Raw genomic sequence first — 19,125 nt, 5'->3', positions numbered from 1 at the left:
GAGAATGCTTGCCATAGATATTAGGTTACAGCACCACCACAGTTCGTGCTGATGTTCTGTGATATCATTTGAGAATGCGTGCCATAGATATTAGGTTACAGCACCACCACAGTTCGTACTGATGTTCTGTGATATCATTTGATGAGTGCGGTTGGATTAATGTTGCTACTAAGAAATCGTTCATAAAACAAGTCAAAGCAATCCACATTTAAGAGGTACCGGTATGTATATTTTATGTCTTGGGGTAGCGCAACACTTGAGAATCTAGTTCTAGTAATATAAACCTATCCTATAATATTATACACTGGTATCTCAACGAGTATTATACAATGTGCTATTTTTTTCAGACAAGTTTGTCATGTATAACTAAATTATTTCAGAAAAACATGGAAAAAACAGAAATAAAACCTAAAAAAATATGCAAGACAAGCGACCGGACAGTCGAAATAGCCCTGCTGTCCTACAAGAACATTGTGGAAGTAGTCAAGAACAATTTGTCATCTACGATGACAGCAGAGCTACAAAGGGGTGAGTGTTGTGACTCTTTATAGGTTTCTTCACAACAGATCTCTACTAAAGTATCTTGATCAACTTATCTGATCATTCTATCTTGTTTATTCAAAGAGGGTGCATAAAGTTCACCCCAGTCAAAGACCACAAATACTGCCCTGGTTGTTGGTTTATAATACTACTCCTTACCAAAATCAAGTATACTGAAAGTATACCCAAGGTACGCTCTGCATGCGTAAGTTAGGTATACCAAATGTGTACCAGAAATGAAACAACTGGTATACCTTAAGTCGTCCAGAATTGGGCACATTGATGGGTATACTTTGGGTATACCTCTTTGGAAGAAGTATACCTTAGGTGTATTTATTTCTGGAAAGTATATCCTAGGTACATTTATTTCGAAGAGTATACCTTTGATAAACCTCACAAAACAAACAAAAGAACTCAACAGGTATACTCAAATAGACTGTCCACATGCAAAGTTGGAAATAGGTACATATATGGTATACCTGAAATATAACAATTTTAAACTTTGCATGATAGCTGTGCTCAAAGGTATACCTAAAGTGTACCACTTCAACTTCAGTATTGGAAGGTACATTTTAAGTATATTTACCAATAACAGCGTTTGGAATGTTATAATTGTCTATAATTGACATGCTGCATGTAGCCAGACAAGTAATTTGATTGGACCGGAATGATATGATACATTATATTTTTCAGTCAGATTCAGTCAAAAGTCAGCAATTTTTTATCAACTTGCAAAACTGCTTTGCAGCAGTTGCACATCAGACCCGGAGCATCAGATGTGATGTTCATATGCTCAGTTGACGTAATAATACAGACAGACAGCAATTGTTTGGAAGACAAAATTGGTTAAAACTTGGCCAAAGACCGTTGAAATTAAAATGGATGTGAATATGCACAACAGTTTAATGGCTCATTTTAGTACAAGCTCTGACACTTGGTCTAGGCATATCAGAGAAACAATATTGACAGACAAGACCCTCAACACATGTTCCCATTCGATTGTTCAATCCAATGGTTATAAAGGATTCATCGATGTACTTCATAATCTATCTACAGAGTACATTTTACACAAAACGTAATAAAGGAGCAGGAGCAACTCTTTTTATTTACTAATAAATCTTTACAATGTACATTTAGGGAGGCAGGCAGGGATCAACTAAAGGCAAATTTCGACCATGCTTTCCAATATGAAGAACATGTTGGAAGATATTTTACTAAAATTTGTTGGCAAATTATTTATTTACAATTGCTCTTTATAGGAATTGATGAACTGTACGCTTATGCAAGTTCATATTTACAGCAATGAAGACAAACCAGAGAACAAGTGAAAATGTCATCAACAAATCTATACAAACTCAGTTGCAGGTTATTGAGACTCATAAAGCATGGCTGAAATGAACAGCATCAGATAAGTGTAATCAAAACGAACAATACTTTCACTGACTAATTATGAACACGAAAACTATCAACGTTATTGAGACCACATACCATCATGAAGTCAACATTACTTTCACTGATTATGCACACTGGTGCCATCAAGTTCACATTACTTTCACTGATCATGCACACTGGTGCCATCAAGTTTACATTACTTTCACTGATCATGCACACTGGTGCCATCAAGTTCACATTACTTTAACTGATCATGCACACTGGTGCCATCAAGTTCACATCACTTTCACTGATTATGCACACTGGTACCATCAAGTTCACATTACTTTAACTGATTATGCACACTGTGGTGCCATCAAGTTCACATCACTTTCACTGATTATGCACACTGTGGTGCCATCAAGTTCACATTACTTTCACTGATCATGTACACTGGTGCCATCAAGTTCACATTACTTTCACTGATCATGCACACTGGTGCCATCAAGTTTACATTACTTTCACTGATTATGCACACTGGTGCCATCAAGTTCACATCACTTTCACTGATTATGCACACTGGTACCATCAAGTTCACATTACTTTAACTGATCATGCACACTGGTGCCATCAAGTTCACATTACTTTCACTGATCATGCACACTGGTGCCATCAAGTTTACATTACTTTCACTGATTATGCACACTGGTACCATCAAGTTCACATTACTTTCACTGATCATGCACACTGGTGCCATCAAGTTTACATTACTTTCACTGATCATGCACACTGGTGCCATCAAGTTCACATTACTTTAACTGATCATGCACACTGGTGCCATCAAGTTCACATCACTTTCACTGATTATGCACACTGGTACCATCAAGTTCACATTACTTTCGCTGATCATGCACACTGGTGCCATCAAGTTTACATTACTTTCACTGATCATGCACACTGGTGCCATCAAGTTCACATTACTTTAACTGATCATGCACACTGGTGCCATCAAGTTCACATCACTTTCACTGATTATGCACACTGGTGCCATCAAGTTCACATTACTTTAACTGATTATGCACACTGTGGTGCCATCAAGTTCACATCACTTTCACTGATTATGCACACTGTGGTGCCATCAAGTTCACATTACTTTCACTGATTATGCACACTGGTACCATCAAGTTCACATTACTTTCACTGATTATGCATACTGGTGCCATCAAGTTCACATTACTTTCACTGATCATGCACACTGGTGCCATCAAGTTCACATTACTTTCACTGATCATGCACACTGGTGCCATCAAGTTCACATTACTTTCACTGATCATGCACACTGGTGCCATCAAGTTCACATTACTTTCACTAATCATGCATACTGGTGCCATCAAGTTTACATTACTTTCACTAATCATGCACACTGGTGCCATCAAGTTCACATTACTTTAACTGATCATGCACACTGGTGCCTTCAAGTTCACATTACTTTAACTGATCATGCATACTGGTTTCATCAAGTCAACATTACTTTCACTGATCATGCACACTGGTGCCATCAAGTTCACATTACTTTCACCAATCATGCACATTGGTGCCATCAAGTTCACATTACTTTAACTGATCATGCACACTGGTGCCATCAAGTTCACATTACTTTCACTAATCATGCACACTGGTGCCATCAAGTTCACATTACTTTCACTAATCATGCACACTGGTGCCATCAAGTCAACATTGCTTTCACTGATCATGTACACTGGTGCCATCAAGTTCACATTACTTTCACTGATCATGCACACTGGTGCCATCAAGTTCACATTACTTTCACATGATCATGCACACTGTGTTGCCATCAAGTTCACATTACTTTCACTGATCCAGAGTACACACTTGATAGACAGCAACAGAGTTGCAAGTTGTAACTTGTGTAAATGTAAATTATCCCAATACAAACATTAAGTAATAAATACCACCCTGTCTCACATCCTACTCAATATAATTCTAATGAGTTGCCATTGACAACAACAGAACACTATTTTGTGTAAGTCTCTATAGCCTCCCATTAATACCAATTTTCACACAGGTTGTGCAGGGAACCATCCTACCACACAAAGTCAAAATCTTTCTGTAAATCTAACAGTCATAACAATACTGCAATGCAATAATGTAAAGCACATTGTTTTGTGATTTCTGGTAACCTGCTTATATAGGATGAAGTATTCTGTGTTTGAAGAATGTGCACATGCACGCACTTTGTGATAATCTATTCAAAAGTCGTATTCCAGACCTGTTCTTTCCCAGTGGTACTGATACATTCCCATATATGATTTTTTAGTCAGAACCAGTGGCAGATCCAGCAAAATGTATTGGGTGGGGGTGGGGGGGTCCAAAGCTACGCTTAAGATATACAGAGCGTAAATCGCAGAGAAGCTATGCATAATCCAGATCATATGAATCGTCATGCGTTTGGGGGGGGGGCACATTGATTTTGGTGAATGTGCCTTGTCACCATGAGCCACAAGATTTATAATCAAAAAGAGAAAATCAGTATCATATGTCCATACAACTATCTTTCTTGGGCAAAGTCACTGATGGATGGATCACATGCAGAAGAATTACAGTGCCTACCTCCTTGTGAGTGTGAGATATAGATTTATCAAAGGTTGATTTACTTCAACTACCTTTCACAGCCACCACATTCTTCTTTGACCTTTTGTACAAGTTCAGCAACACTGAGATTTGTTTTTGTCTTGGAAGCAGAGAGTAGTTCTTTGATAGCAACATTGGCAACGACCATATCACTATGAACTACATACTCTATCTCCTCTCCCTCCCTGTGCTTACTTAGCTCTTGTCTTCTACTTCAGTGAATGAACAATGCCATAGTGACCATATATGATCCGCCCCTCATCATAGGAGTTCATCATCTTCATAATTCTTAATGCGTTGAACAACATCCATACCATCAATGATGATGCCACAGTAATATGGTACAGCAGTTTTTATCTATGGCATAATTTTTCTCTGTTGCCCGAACTGAGCAGTTGCTTCTGATGGTAAAATTTGGATGGGTTTTGCTACTTACAGTGAACTTCAGTTGATGTCTTAAGCATAAAGCAATGTAACCGGTGAGCTAATAATGTTCATCTGATGAGTGGGGGACATTGAAAAAATGAGGAAATCCACAAAGCAAATCACTCACAATATGTGAGGCAGTATGTTGATAAAGGGGCCAAATGTAATCTCATATTGTGTAATGCTAACAATTGATCCATTCCCTGTTTACTTCTTGATCTCCTGTTCAAGGGCCTGATCTGAGAAAAGTGTAGTGAAGAAATAAACTTACTTTTTCATACAAAAGTTGCCTGGTGAATAGACACCAGGCCAAAATGTGGTATGGGTCATAAGCAAAGAAGTACTTGATTTGATCATCTAATACAACCAAATATGCTTTCCAGTTACCCTGACCGCATACACTGATTATGTGAAGCAGGCACTCAACTTGACTCGTGTACTTTGTCAAGATCTCCACAATGCATTTCATTCACCTACCAGGTTCTATCTGGTCAGTTTGAGAGTAAATGTCAGTCTCAATAGCTACTGTATCTACCATCAAAGCACTTTATAAGTTCATGCAATGTAGCGAAGCAAACATGTAGCTGCTCCTGCTCTGATAATCATTCATTATTTATTTCTGCTGAATCTAGAGAGCTCATTCACACAAGTCAAGGTCCTGTTATTATTTTGTGCCTGTCTGTTCCAACCACAGCAGCCATTAAGATCTCTTTAGTGAGGTCCGCGAGTACACAGACTGCTGGGGATGTTTTGAAGAGAGGTAATACAACTTCACTGCTATGATTTTTATTATCTTGGGACAAGAGTGATTTTGTAGCATCCCATGTGGATATGACCTCCATTTTTCTTTCTTATTTCACACTGTGATTGAAATTGTCTGATATTTCAGCAGATTCAACACTGGTCATATGAATATGAATATTATGATTAAGATTATTGACAGCATCATCATTACTACTACCAAGTCGTGGACATGGGGTGATTTAATGGAAATATTTTCACTGCTTGTGGCAAGATTAATGTTCAAGAGTAGGTTGAATTGTACTATCATATGATTCAGTACTCGACAGACCGACATCACAACTGTCATTGACCAAATGACTGATTTAGGCAGGAAAACTCAACACATTTGTGTAAGAATTAAACTGTGTTTAAAATCTATGACTGGTTTGTCCTTGTATTTCATTTCTACATCAACAGAGGTTAAGGTAAAAGCCTACTCATGAAGTAAAATGCCCAGAATTTATTCATTTTGCAATAAACTGTACTCTAAGGCAATATAAGAATATTGACCGAAAAAAAATTGGGAGTCACCAGCCTTTTTTTTCAAGAAAATGATGGTTGTATTTGAATGGAAAGTCGCCATTTTGACACTATTATAATGCTTTTACCATAGGTTCCTGTGGCAGAGATATCATGCAATATCTCAAAATCTAGCCTGGTGACATAGGTTGAAAAAATCATATATTGTTAATGCTGGAGTACTTTTTGTTATTGTGAACTATTTAAATAATCTGGGTTTCTAAAAGTGTGAAAAAATGAAAACATTGTGTTCTATGGAATTGTTCTAAAAATAGCAATTTTTAAAAAATATTAGGACACATTTCTCAAAAAGCTTAACTGTAACACACAATAATGCTATTTAGTTGTACCATGGGACATTAGCTTCATGATTGTACATAATAAACTAATTAACATTGTCATGCGATTTATGACCAATTTTGTCAAAAATTATGACTAGGCTTCTACCTTAATGGAGGTTTCTCTGGGATAACAAGGGGATGGGTTAATGGGTTCTGCGTAGTATCGTCTAGGATATTAATGTTATCAACAGCGAAGAAAACTTATTCCTTTCTTAATAAAATCTGTAAATCAATATCTCCTACATGTGCGCCATTCTGAACAACACTGAATTTGGCCAACTCTCCAGCCCAGTTAAAAATCATAAACTTATTTAAATTTTTCTATTAGAGATTATTTATAATTGGGGATAACAGAATGAAAGGTAATAGTCTCTGCTTTAGTCAAAACCCAAGTTGTTGGCAAATGAGCAAGTTTGATGAATTGCTGCCCCAATACTTCTAAGACTTGCTTTAAAGCACCACAATCATAAGGTCATGTTTAACATGGGTCCCATGTGACCGAAACAATGCATTTTAAATTTGAATGTGCACTGCATGAAAACTGTGTAAAACTTTGGGTGAGTCAATGAAGGCATATACATGTTAAATCTGTGAGAATTATTTGTCAGCTACACCATGTTCAATACTGTAAAATACTTTATTTTAGCGAGAATTAATTTTCGCTGAACAGACATTGTTTGGGTGTTTTGTATGGTATTTATTTTCACTGATTTTTGGTGAGTTGAATGTAAAATATAGGAAAAAAAGTATATTCCATTGATTTTATTTTCACTGAATCATTCAGCAAAAATAAATTCCAAGCGAAAATAAAGTATTTTACAGTATTTACACACTACAGCAAAGGCAGGGAAAGATAAATAAGAATAATTGCAGTATTTTGTTGTTAGTCCCCGTTCGGACGTAGTCCGAAAACGGGGACTTATGTTTTGCCCTGTGTGCGTCCGTGCATCCGTGATCACCTGTATCTCGAACATGCATGGACCGAATAAGTTCAAACTTCACTCATACATCACACATTATATGAGACATATGCACATGCATTTTTGTCATGATCCGATTAACGATAGCCGAATAGCGGCCATTTTAAGGCCGAAAATGCATCAAAATCACACATTTGCACCATTCCGGACCCGGATCTCAGTTATGCATGGACGGATTTTGTTCAAATTTGGTACATACATTAAACATAATAGGACCTTGATGCACGTCATTTTTTTTTTGGACTGGGCTTGAAATGGCCGACTGGCGGCCATTTTGTTTTAAAGAATTCAGTTCTGGATCCGTATCTGAGACATGTCAGGATTGATCGAGTTCAAACTTCACACACACAAGGTACATCATGTCACAAATATGTATGTGCATTTGTTTCATGATCTCATTAATGATAGCCAAATAGCGGCCGCTTTAAGGCCGAAAATGCATTGAAATCGCACATTTTCACCATTCCGGACCCGGATCTCAGTTATGCATGGACGGATTTTGTTCAAATTTGGTACATACATTAAACATAATAGGACCCTGATGCACGTCATTTTTTTTCCCGGATCAAGTTCAAAATGGCCGACTGGCGGCCATTTTGTTTTAAAGAATTCAGTTCTGGATCCGTATCTGAGACATGCCTGGATTGATCGAGTTCAAACTTCACACACACAAGGTACATCATGTCACAAATATGTATGTGCATTTGTTTCATGATCTCATTAACGATAGCCAAATGGCGGCCGCTTTAAGGCCGAAAATGCATTGAAATCGCACATTTTCACCATTCCGGACCAGGATCTCAGTTATGCATGGACGGATTTTGTTCAAATTTGGTACATACATTAAAAATAATAGGACCTTGATGCACGTCATTTTTTTTTCGGATCATGTTTGAAATGGCCGACTGGCGGCCATTTTGTTTTAAAGAATTCAGTTCTGGATCCATATCTGAGACATGTCTGGATTGATCAAGTTCAAACTTCACACACACATGGTACATCATGTCACAAATAGATATGTGCATTTGTTTCATGATCCGCTTAACAATAGCTGAATGATGGCCATTTTAAGGCCGAAAATGCATCAAAATCGCGTATTTTCACAATTCCGGAACCGGATCTCAGTCATGCATGGATGGATTTTGTTCAGATTTAGTGCATATATTAAACATAATATAAGCTTGATGCATACCAATTTTTCTTTGGATCAAGTTCAAAATGGCCAACTGGCGGCCATTTTGTTTTAAAGAATTTAGTTTTCGATCCATATCTCGGACATACCTGGACAAATCAAGTTCAAACTTCACATACACATCATACCATACATATGTCTGTGCATTTGGGCCAGTCCTTTTAAGGTCAAAAATTCACAAAAATTGCACATTTTCACCATACCGGAACTGAATCTATGTCATGCGTGGGCATATTTAGTTTAAATTTTTTTTTGGATTGTTTTGAAAATGGTTGACTGGTGGCTATTTTGTTTTACTGAATGCAGTTCAACATCCATATTGTTGCTGCTTTGAATGTATATGTCACTCAAATATGAACGGAACGGGGACGTTTCATTGACAATGACTTGTTTCAATTATTTATAACATGAACACCTTAATATAATATTGAATCGTAATTTATAGGAATATAGAAGTAAAATATACTTGTTGAATGATTACAATAAAGTCATGTACATTATATATTTTCATAAACCTAAATATTTATGAATTCAATTGCCAGTCACTTTAGAGCTTGTGCAGTGATGCCATAGCTTCAAACTATATATCACATGCTCTAATTTATGCGAGAGTGCTTTGCATAATTTAGATGGTTCAGGATAAAGGCAATCAAATCATATATCATTCGGATTTGAATAAGACTGATTAGTAAACAGTTGGATTTACAAATAATTACAAGTAAAAACATGGGTTTATTGACTCCAGTGAATCTGACAGTTATTTATATTATACTTGTTTATAACACAAAAGTATAATATTGAATCGTAATTTGTAACATTAAAATATATTTGGTGAATACAGTTGACGTGAAAAAATAGATAGTATGATATGTACAAAGATTGCTTATATAAAAGATATAATTGCCAATGTGCAAAAACATTTACAGCAGATATAAAAAAAAACACCAGTATTTTTTTGAAAATATACCATTGTATGTCTATGTCAAATTCCAGAAAAGAGTGGTCTTCTATTCTGAAATAGTGTTTGAAGTTATGAAAGGGGCACATTACTTTTGCCATGAAAAGTGACTGTTACACAATTTTAAATGTCTAGTATCACAAGTTCTGACTGGCTGCTGATTTTGAATTTTGAACATGATTCATAGGTCATAAATAGTTGGTCAGATGCCCTTAGAGGCATGTGCACCAAAACTAATGAATCAGTATATTGAGATTGACCAGTTAGCCTCCACTTACATCACATTTCAATTGAAAGGATCTGACAAACTAATTGGCTAACAGTCATCTGACAAAAATATAGTGCAAATCACCCTTATTTTTTTGTTTTCATGGTCGGGTTTACGGCATATAATTGTTCAATATGAACATATGCACAGCATTTGTACTCACAAGATACAAATAATTACTAAAAATAATATGAAAATTTAAAGCGGGAGGGTCGTCACCTGTGCATGCGCGAGAATTGAGTTTCAAGCAATTATAACAACACACGCTAAAAACGCAAAGGCTCATGAGTAGACGCTTGTTTGTAAACAATGACACGCTATGACCATTTGACGCATGCACAGGTGACGACTATGTATGGCAGTTATTTTCTTTGACTGTGTGTTAATATACATAAGCTGCAGTAGATTTGTCATAAAGTGAACCAATGTTTTTACTTATGCATACATCACAATCCAGTGTATATAGCAATAGGAATATCAAACAAAATATGATAAACAATTATTTATATGTCCTGGTGTTTAAACAAAAAAACAAAAACAATACCGTATTAGCTTTAACATAAGCACATCTGTGATAGGAGTGAATATTAAGTAAAAATTGCATTTGTTGTTTGCAGGATCATTAACAAAATTAATTCCTTCAACCATAAAAACACTTTTTAATTAATATACCTAAGCGCAAGCACAACTAATAAAGCATGTAAGTAGAAGATATATATATATATTTACGTGCAGCATTGGTACTACTGATATATATATATATATATATAATATACTTTAACCACACTGGGTGAAATCAGAGTATTTCCTATAGTGAAAGCTGGTCTTATATACAAACACAAAAACAAGATCTCATATCTATATGTCCATAATTTGTAGCATGGCAGTATAAAATATAACATGATAGTATAAAATATATCAAGACAGTGTTTTAATACATGTATAACGTGGCAGTATATAATATAGTGTGGCAGTATACAAATAAAAAAAAAATAAAAAAATTTTAATATGACTACACAATGCTCAAAAAACACATAACTGATACCAAAAAAGAAAACAAGATTGTTAGAAACTGTCGGTAATAAAAATAATGTGATACCAAATTGTTCAATGTTTACATATTTTCTTTATTAACCATCATCAACCTCACTCCATTTATGTTCATTCCCATACTACTTCTCTTCCGCTGCTGACCTTGAGGAGTCTTGACAAATGTTTGTTTGTCTGTGGTTTGTTTCCTCTGTACCAGTACCCGTGGTGAGCTTTCTGCATTAATTACAGTTAATGGTGATCTTTGCGGTGACGATAACATATGTTTTTTACTTGTTTTAGTTATGTTATTGTGCCTTTTCGGTTTTCTCACCTTCAGAACATTTTCTGTTTCTGTGAAAATAAATTGAATTTTTAAATGACAATAATTATTATACTTCTTATACTTGTGATCAGTCAATGTATGTGTGTACATGTTGAGCCCCTTGGCTTATGAACGGGAAGTATGTACAGTACATACATGTTCATTGATGGACAATAGCTGTTTATGTATAATCGACTTATGGGTCCAGAAAGACAGAAATAATATTATTTGGCCATCTTGAATCAGCTCTTGAAAAAAATATATGTACATATATGTAACTATAGAGCTGTTAGGATTCTGGAACAGCATTTGTTAACTAAAATGGCAGCCAGTCAGCCATTTTGAATCTGATCTGAAAAACAAAATGACGTCCTTCAAGATCTCATTATGTGCACTATATGCAACAAAATTAACAAAATCCATCAATGGACGACCAAAATCCAGTTCCGGAATGGCAGAAATGCTTGATTTCGATAAGTTCCAAGCATAAAATGGCCACCATTCGGCCATCTTGAATCCCAAGATGTATTTGGTTGGAATGCACAGACAGACACATGAAGGTTATCGGTAATTCATAAGTTCCTATTTTGGACTGTGCCCGAGAGGGGACTAACAAAAATATACAAGTCACCCTTACCTTACCAAAATAATTTTAAAAGGTCTGTACCTTATTTGGTCATATCAAAAAGACATGCTTTTATCAGTCAAGCTAAGTATTTGTTCAATAAGACAGAGTGGAGAGAGGGCTATATACATACTGTTAGGGCAGTTACAAATCCAAGAAACTCTCCAATTTTTTGAAGCTTGCGCCCTCCAAAACCCCTGGTTTCACGTAAAAATTGCAAGAAAGTTTTCAAAATCGGCTGAGATACAAATCAAGCAAACCGGGCATTCAATACATTGAGTATATATCAAAACAATTATTAAATAAATTCAGTAACCTTCAGACTGGTAAACTTGGGAAATAGACTATTTCCTAACAATACACTTTAACAATAAAACATGTGGGGACCAATCCCAAAAAGATAAGCTACCATAGAATGAGAAACAAGAATCTCTACTGAGAAAATTTTGAATCAAACTTTACTTCTCCAAAAGAAGTACATGTACCTCAAAGGTGACCCTCTATTTTTTTTTCTCTTACACGTTATGGGGTATGGCTTGCTTGCAGACCAACCACAGACATGCTAGTATGTTTGAATACTGAAAGGGACCATGGTTCCTTTGTGATGGCTGACCAGTTGCCATAGAAAGCCATGAGGCATTAGATGGAAAATCAAAAAAATTTCACCAAAAATATGCATGAGCATTGAATATTATTGTACGAACCAAAACACCCTGTGCATTTGAGTATTAGAGAATTTCATTGATTCATCTAATGAATACTCAGTTTTTTGGTACAAAAACAGTGTTTTCAGGTCACAATAAATCAGTGTATTGTATCTATCAAACTTCAGTATCAAAAAATAACTCTCACAGACGGACCGGAACAGAAAGTCAGTAGAAAACAAAAGATTTTTTCGATAGCGTGGGAGAAAGTTGGTGAAAAACAGAGGTGTTAATCCAAAAATTCATTGTCTTTTTCTGTTCGTGATTGGTCTTGGCAACGTTTGGGGGATCGTGACTTAGCTCCGTTTGTGAGAATGCTAAAAATTACATGTTCTCCATATGTACCATATCGCATCCTTAAGATATTACACGTATTCAATATATTTACCTATAAGTGGTTCAATAACAGCGACATCTTCAGTTGAGCGCAAACCATTAAATTCTCTAAGATGACATTTACGTTCTATTTGATGTAATTCTTTGTCATACTCAGGCGTGCTGATCTCTTGCTTTCCTTCCGTTGTCGTGGCGACCATCTCATTTAACACTTGGGAAACAACTTCTTCAACATCTGAACATTCACCATCTTCATCATTAGCATCATCAGCAACAATAATGGTTGGATTTTTCTCATCAAAGTCGAAGCCTGGTTCTTCAGTTTCCTTGACAGGACTTTGATGAATTTCAATTGGAGCTTCTACTGTATTGCTTGTAACTGCTGCCACATTCTCTCCTAGGCTTTCACTGCAGGACTGATCCAAACTAATATCAGAAACACTCAGTTGTGCTTCAAAAGCAACAAGTTGTCTTCTTATATCAGTGATGGATGCTATGAAAAGATGCACACGTATATGGTAATATACACGCATGTAGCTGCATTATTAAATATAAAAAATATTAATTTATAATTTATTTCTAAAAAGCGAAAAAAAAAAAATGACCATAGAAGGCATTTTTCAGTTACAGTACAGTGATACAGATGTTCCTGGACATCATCGGCAATATGCTGGTGTTTTTTCAAAATTTTGTAAATGTTATTTTGTTCAATCATTTCAGACAAGGACCTAAAGTGTTTTCAGTTACATTTATTGATTCACACCCAAAGTATTGCAAATAATTAGAAATGTTCCATACCATTAGTTGCCATTATGACAAAATGTCCCAATCTACTGTATAACACGTTGAAAAAGCGGCATGCAATTTTAGCGAATTGTGGTAAATTGACGTAATAGCGAAATGTTGATTTAGCGAATCTTCATTGTCATTGTTGATTTCTTTGTTGGCGGCCATTTTAAATTGATAACAAAGTCATTAGCGACATCTTGAATTAGCGAATCAGTTCTCTCACTAAATTCGCGAAAAAGACATGCTCGCGAAAAAGACATGTTTTACAGTAATTTTCAGATAACTGAACCCATGTGCATGTAATGTACAGCATAGGAGGTAACTTTGGGCATAAACCAAATTTGATTTTAGATGTGTTTTATTGTAAACTCACCTTGATGTGTTGTCTTATCACAGACAATTGGAGTTCTAACAAAGTTTGTAGTGGGTGACCTGGGATCACTCAATAACACAAGATGATCAGGTGGCTTCATAACTTGTACTGGAGTACGTTCAATCTGATTGGATGGTGACCTTGGGTCAGGCAGCAGTGCAATAATACGCCTTGTTAATATTGGCGTAGATAGATCCTTTTTAAAATGCCTGTTGGAATCTGTTGGTTTGCTTTGCAATATACCCATTGTGGCTGTTAAAGAACAAGATAGTTTAGTCAGACACTGGTGGATTACTGGTAATAAAGTTAATACCAATAAAGCTGGATTTAAAATTGTTACCAAAACCATATAATATCTACATTTTACTTCAACAAGCGGTTCTGCTTTGTTGGCTTTACTCAGAAAATGCTTCTGGTATTGGTGAATTTGTTTTTTGCATTTATTTTATTTTTATCATAAAATTGTTAAAAAACATTCATTTTTATTTTACATAAAAATAAAATTTTTAAATTATGACAAAATCCTCAAACATATGCACTTTTACTGACACACAAATTGATTTTTTTTGTCTGGGCCAAAGATACTAGTAATTCATAGTCCGATTTGCACTGTTTCAATGAGGCTGACCACCCTACGAACCTGCGCGTGATAGTGTCAGAAAATCTGTATTTGACCTCAATTGAATTGAATGATTTGATTGGGCCCTTAATGAGCTAGATCCACCAATCAGCAGTCCTGTAAGAACAACTTGCATCAATTTCAAATTTCAATCAATAGTGTTTGCTGTCTTATATCACAACATAGCCTAACTGACCAAAAGACATGACTTCGCTTTTGGTTTCCCATGGAATCATGTAAAACTACATTACTTTATGTTCTATTGAAGATAATATTTGGTAATCGTAGTCCTAAATAACTATTAAAAATAGCTAGACGTTTCGAGCAATGGCTCTTTATCGATAGCATAGAAGCAAGTGAATAAAAAAGATGTTTCAAGCAATGGCTCTTTATCGATAGCATAGAAGCAAGTGTGATAGCGTACAGGTAGAACATAGGAACGTAAGAACGCGCATGAACTATAAGTTAGAATCACAAAAAATTCCACAATAGAACAAATAACGTGCCTTAGGTAGTGAGCTCAACAAATGAGTTGAACTGTTTGTTAATACCATGGGGTTCTTTAGTTCCAAGGCGGAATATAGTTTCCTCCTCGACACGCCTGAGCTGATTTTCGTTGCCATTGACAACACATACACCAGAAATAGACATATCTGTAATATTATGTCCACTAGAATTAAAATGAAGTGAAACCGGATAATAACGATTTTTCTGTCGATTTTTCTGTTTTTTACTTTATGTTCAATTTATCATGGAAATACATGTGTCATTGTTTTTGAGTTCATCCACAGTGAATACAAGTTTATAGTTAGAATTCTGCCAAGGTACATGTCTTGGAAAATGGTAAGGCGACAGCCCAATAAATAAACCTTGGCTGGTGAAGATGAGGTTAACTTACTGTACATTTGTACTTCCTCGATCATAAGCCAGGGGCCTCATCATGTAAAATCAGGGAAAGTAAGGGGGTGGGCCTATACTTGAGGACCACCTCAGAAAAAATGATTTCCTAAATTACATCTCGTTCACCATGTCAGGCTTGAGGGAATATTAAGTCTTTTTAAAGAAAAAAACAAGCAGCCCGTCGGCTGAGATAGCTACGCTGTTAGCAATGTACATTTCAATTAAAAATTACAAAAATATTCATCAAAATTAGAGAATTGAAGATATCGGAAGTAAAAATGAAACGAGTCGTCATTGATTTCCAGGACACTTTTTATAATGAAGAAACAAACATGTTCATAAAATTACACACATTTTATTACAATACGGTTTACATACCGTATGAAATTACGGTGCAAAAATGGGTAGGGTCTGTGGAAAAACAGTCGAAGACAAGATCTTTATCATTATCTTCGTTGTGGAATGTTTTCGATCATACGCAAACACTTGATACAAAACAAATTCCACCATGTCGTTTTTCATCATGGTTGATTTGACCTGGAGTGCATTTGCGCTGTCGTCTCAGGGTGACCCGGGGTGCATCGCGTCTGCCCAGTTTTTGTTCGACTGCTGGGTGACGTCACAACTGGGGCGACTCTGGGCAGTTTTTACCGCCCCTGCTTGCAGAGCAACGAACCAATAAAATCATGTGATACTACTTGTCGCATACGACTTATTTACCACTTCCGTGTCACTGAGAATGTTCTAGAACTGTACTGTGTCTGGGTGGAATATTCTAGATTTTTTTTTAGAAACTGGTTGAATAGGTAATAGAACACTGTAGGAGGCAATAGAAGGTAATGGAACATTCTAGAAATTTATAGTAAATTCCAGACTCATTATGTATGCTGATGTAATAGTCTATTTATAGACAGTGTGGGTATATATAGGGGAGTAGTTCAGCACTGAGTTCGGATCGGAGATTTCGTTGAATTGTATTGGAGTACAAGTATCTAGTTATTGGAGTAGTGGAGTTTTACCGCGTTATTGTACTTGATGTTTGCAGAGTATAATAATACCAATACCAGTTGAAACCTCATCTGTTGGCTTCGTGTTCGTATTTTATCATTGCTGCCAGGGAAGTCTTTCTGTTACTGTTGCCATTTTGGTATTTGAACCATCACACCTATACTATACCAAATACGGTAATATTACGTTGCGTGTGACACTACTTCCTCGGATAACGTTCATGTAATCAACTTCCTCGGGAACCCTCTTGTTGCCACGGGACACTACTGCCACGTCACTTAGGGCACCCGATGAAGCGACGTGAACGCACTCTTGAACAACTTCCTTTGACCTAACAGGTCATGTCTTTCGTTAACCAATCAAAATGCTGTGTCGTACAGACGAAGTTTTCCAATTATTGTCGAAGTAAGTTTTTCAACGCAATGCAGAAGTGAATTACCGCGATGTTAAAATGAGATCTGTTAACAGTGATTTTGACAAACAAACAGTGATTTTTTCCCTAAAAGCTGTTGATTCGCAATTTTCAAAAAGTAAACTAAAGGTGGAGGAAGTATTTAAACCTTTCACGGTCGCCAACAAGTCATATCGAAGAATAGTTTTCTAGTTCACACCCCATTCACAATAGTCTCACTGGACATGATTATTTGGTAAAGTAAAATGATGTTCTATGACCAGGTTTCACTATTTGGCAATCACATTTTTGGTGTTTCGAAAACTACTACTCAAAAGAAATATGGATTACCCCCTATATTAGAAACCGCATCCCTTCTGTTGCATTGTACCATTTTAATAGAAGCCGCAGTTTCTAATAAAGATTTTACAGTACTTCAGTATTGCAACATCAGGGTTCATTCTGAGTAAATAACAGTATAGACAAGGTGCGAACCATGTTCCATACGTACGTTCGCTCGCCATGCACTCTGAAATTAATGCGATCAGGAACCAAACTACAGTACCAATCATGATTGTTATGCAAATGAAACACACTTTTTACATGCATATTTTAATAAAATGTTGTCGACGCCGGGTAAAAACACTTATACTTATACTCGGGAGGGGCTTATGATCAGGGAAGTACGGTATAATTAAATTGGGGAGTGCTGGAGGGTAGGGTTAGAGAGCTAGGTGTAGGGATAGGGGTACAAAAACAATTCTTTCCTCAAACCACAGGCGCTCGGAGCGTTTCTTGGTTAATAAAAAATAACCTAAAGTGGGATCGGCATAGTTAGTCAGTCGCCGGTACATTCCCCTACTACTCATATAATAACACAAGGTAAGAAAGCGTTGACACCATGACATCGAAACTTCCCGAAAATAACACGATTTTCCAAATTATATTTCGATCCGCTTCACACAACTCAAGCATGATATCGGTAGAAACTATCGATCGACTTACATTTCCTTTATTCGAACTAAAACGGGTTAAATCCTGTGAAAATCGAAACACCAGAGCAATATGAATCAACCCGTCTACGCGGATATTTTGAAGCAGAGGCCCGAGCATGCGTAAATGTTTGAAACTGCACATGTTTGGAGCTGCGCATGCACGAGCCTCTGCTTCAAAATATCCGCGCAGACGGGTTGATTCATATTGCTCTGGTGTTTCGATTTTCACAGGATTTAACCCGTTTTAGTTCGAATAAAGGAAATGTAAGTCGATCGATAGTTTCTACCGATATCATGCTTGAGTTGTGTGAAGCGGATCGAAATATAATTTGGAAAATCGTGTTATTTTCGGGAAGTTTCGATGTCATGGTGTCAACGCTTTCCTACCTTGTGTTATTATATGAGTAGTGGGGGAATTTACCGGCGACTGACTAACTATGCCGATCTCACTTTAGGTCATCTTTTATTAGCCAAGAAACGTTCCGAGCGCCTGTGCTCAAACTGAAACAAGAAGTTGGGAACATTGTTATTGTTTCCTTCCAAGCCACCGACAGGTACGTGTTTGTATTGTAAGTAAAATACGGACGGACATGTGGCTATAAACGAATACAAGATACAATGTAGGTCGGCTACCGCTACCGAAAACGTACATGCTATGTTTCTACATAGGCCAATCGGAGCTGTTAATGAGCAACCTTCGTTCGATGGTTGGATCACTCGCCATTTACTAGTATAAATTAGTCATTCTATTTTAACTGCGGGTCGCCACTGAATAATCATGATCGCAAAGCGTCAAATTGATTCCAAAGTTGTCAAACAAAAACAATAAGCACTATTCTCACTTACTTTATCGGAAAGTCGACTGCAACGTCTGAACAGCTTTGTCCACCTTGTTTGTGTTTTTTAAATTTGCCGCCCTGGCCAATTGGCATCAAGGTTAGAAAATTTTACTACGACTAGTACGTCTTATTTGATTGGTCAAAGATGACCTCTCACCCTTC

General features: G+C 36.5%; 1 protein-coding gene across 1 annotated transcript; it reads right to left on the bottom strand.

The window, feature by feature from the left end:
- Positions 1–11,133: 11,133 nt before the first annotated feature.
- On the bottom strand, positions 11,134–19,042 carry LOC100377627 (uncharacterized). The gene is made up of 4 exons (XM_002735896.3): positions 18,971–19,042; positions 14,212–14,463; positions 13,102–13,542; positions 11,134–11,413 (listed from the first exon to the last, which is right to left on the bottom strand). The coding sequence occupies exons 2-4, from the start codon at positions 14,456–14,458 to the stop codon at positions 11,145–11,147; spliced, it is 957 nt and encodes a 318-aa protein (XP_002735942.1). The 5' UTR covers positions 14,459–14,463; positions 18,971–19,042; the 3' UTR covers positions 11,134–11,144.
- Positions 19,043–19,125: the final 83 nt, after the last annotated feature.

Source organism: Saccoglossus kowalevskii, chromosome 15, assembly GCF_978046115.1.
Source record: "Saccoglossus kowalevskii chromosome 15, keSacKowa6.1, whole genome shotgun sequence".
Classification (NCBI taxonomy): domain Eukaryota; kingdom Metazoa; phylum Hemichordata; class Enteropneusta; family Harrimaniidae; genus Saccoglossus; species Saccoglossus kowalevskii.
This window is presented reverse-complemented; position numbering and strand designations above follow the sequence as displayed.

Bases quoted from the DNA above. Each gene is read 5' to 3' on its own strand.
- LOC100377627 (XM_002735896.3), bottom strand. From the start codon at position 14,458: ATGGGTATATTGCAAAGCAAACCAACAGATTCCAACAGGCATTTTAAA. The intron at 13,543-14,211 runs GTGAGTTTACAA...ATCTTTTCATAG, and splicing joins TGATAAGACAACACATCAAG to CATCCATCACTGATATAAGA. The intron at 11,414-13,101 runs GTAAATATATTG...TTATTTTCACAG, and splicing joins TGTTATTGAACCACTTATAG to AAACAGAAAATGTTCTGAAG.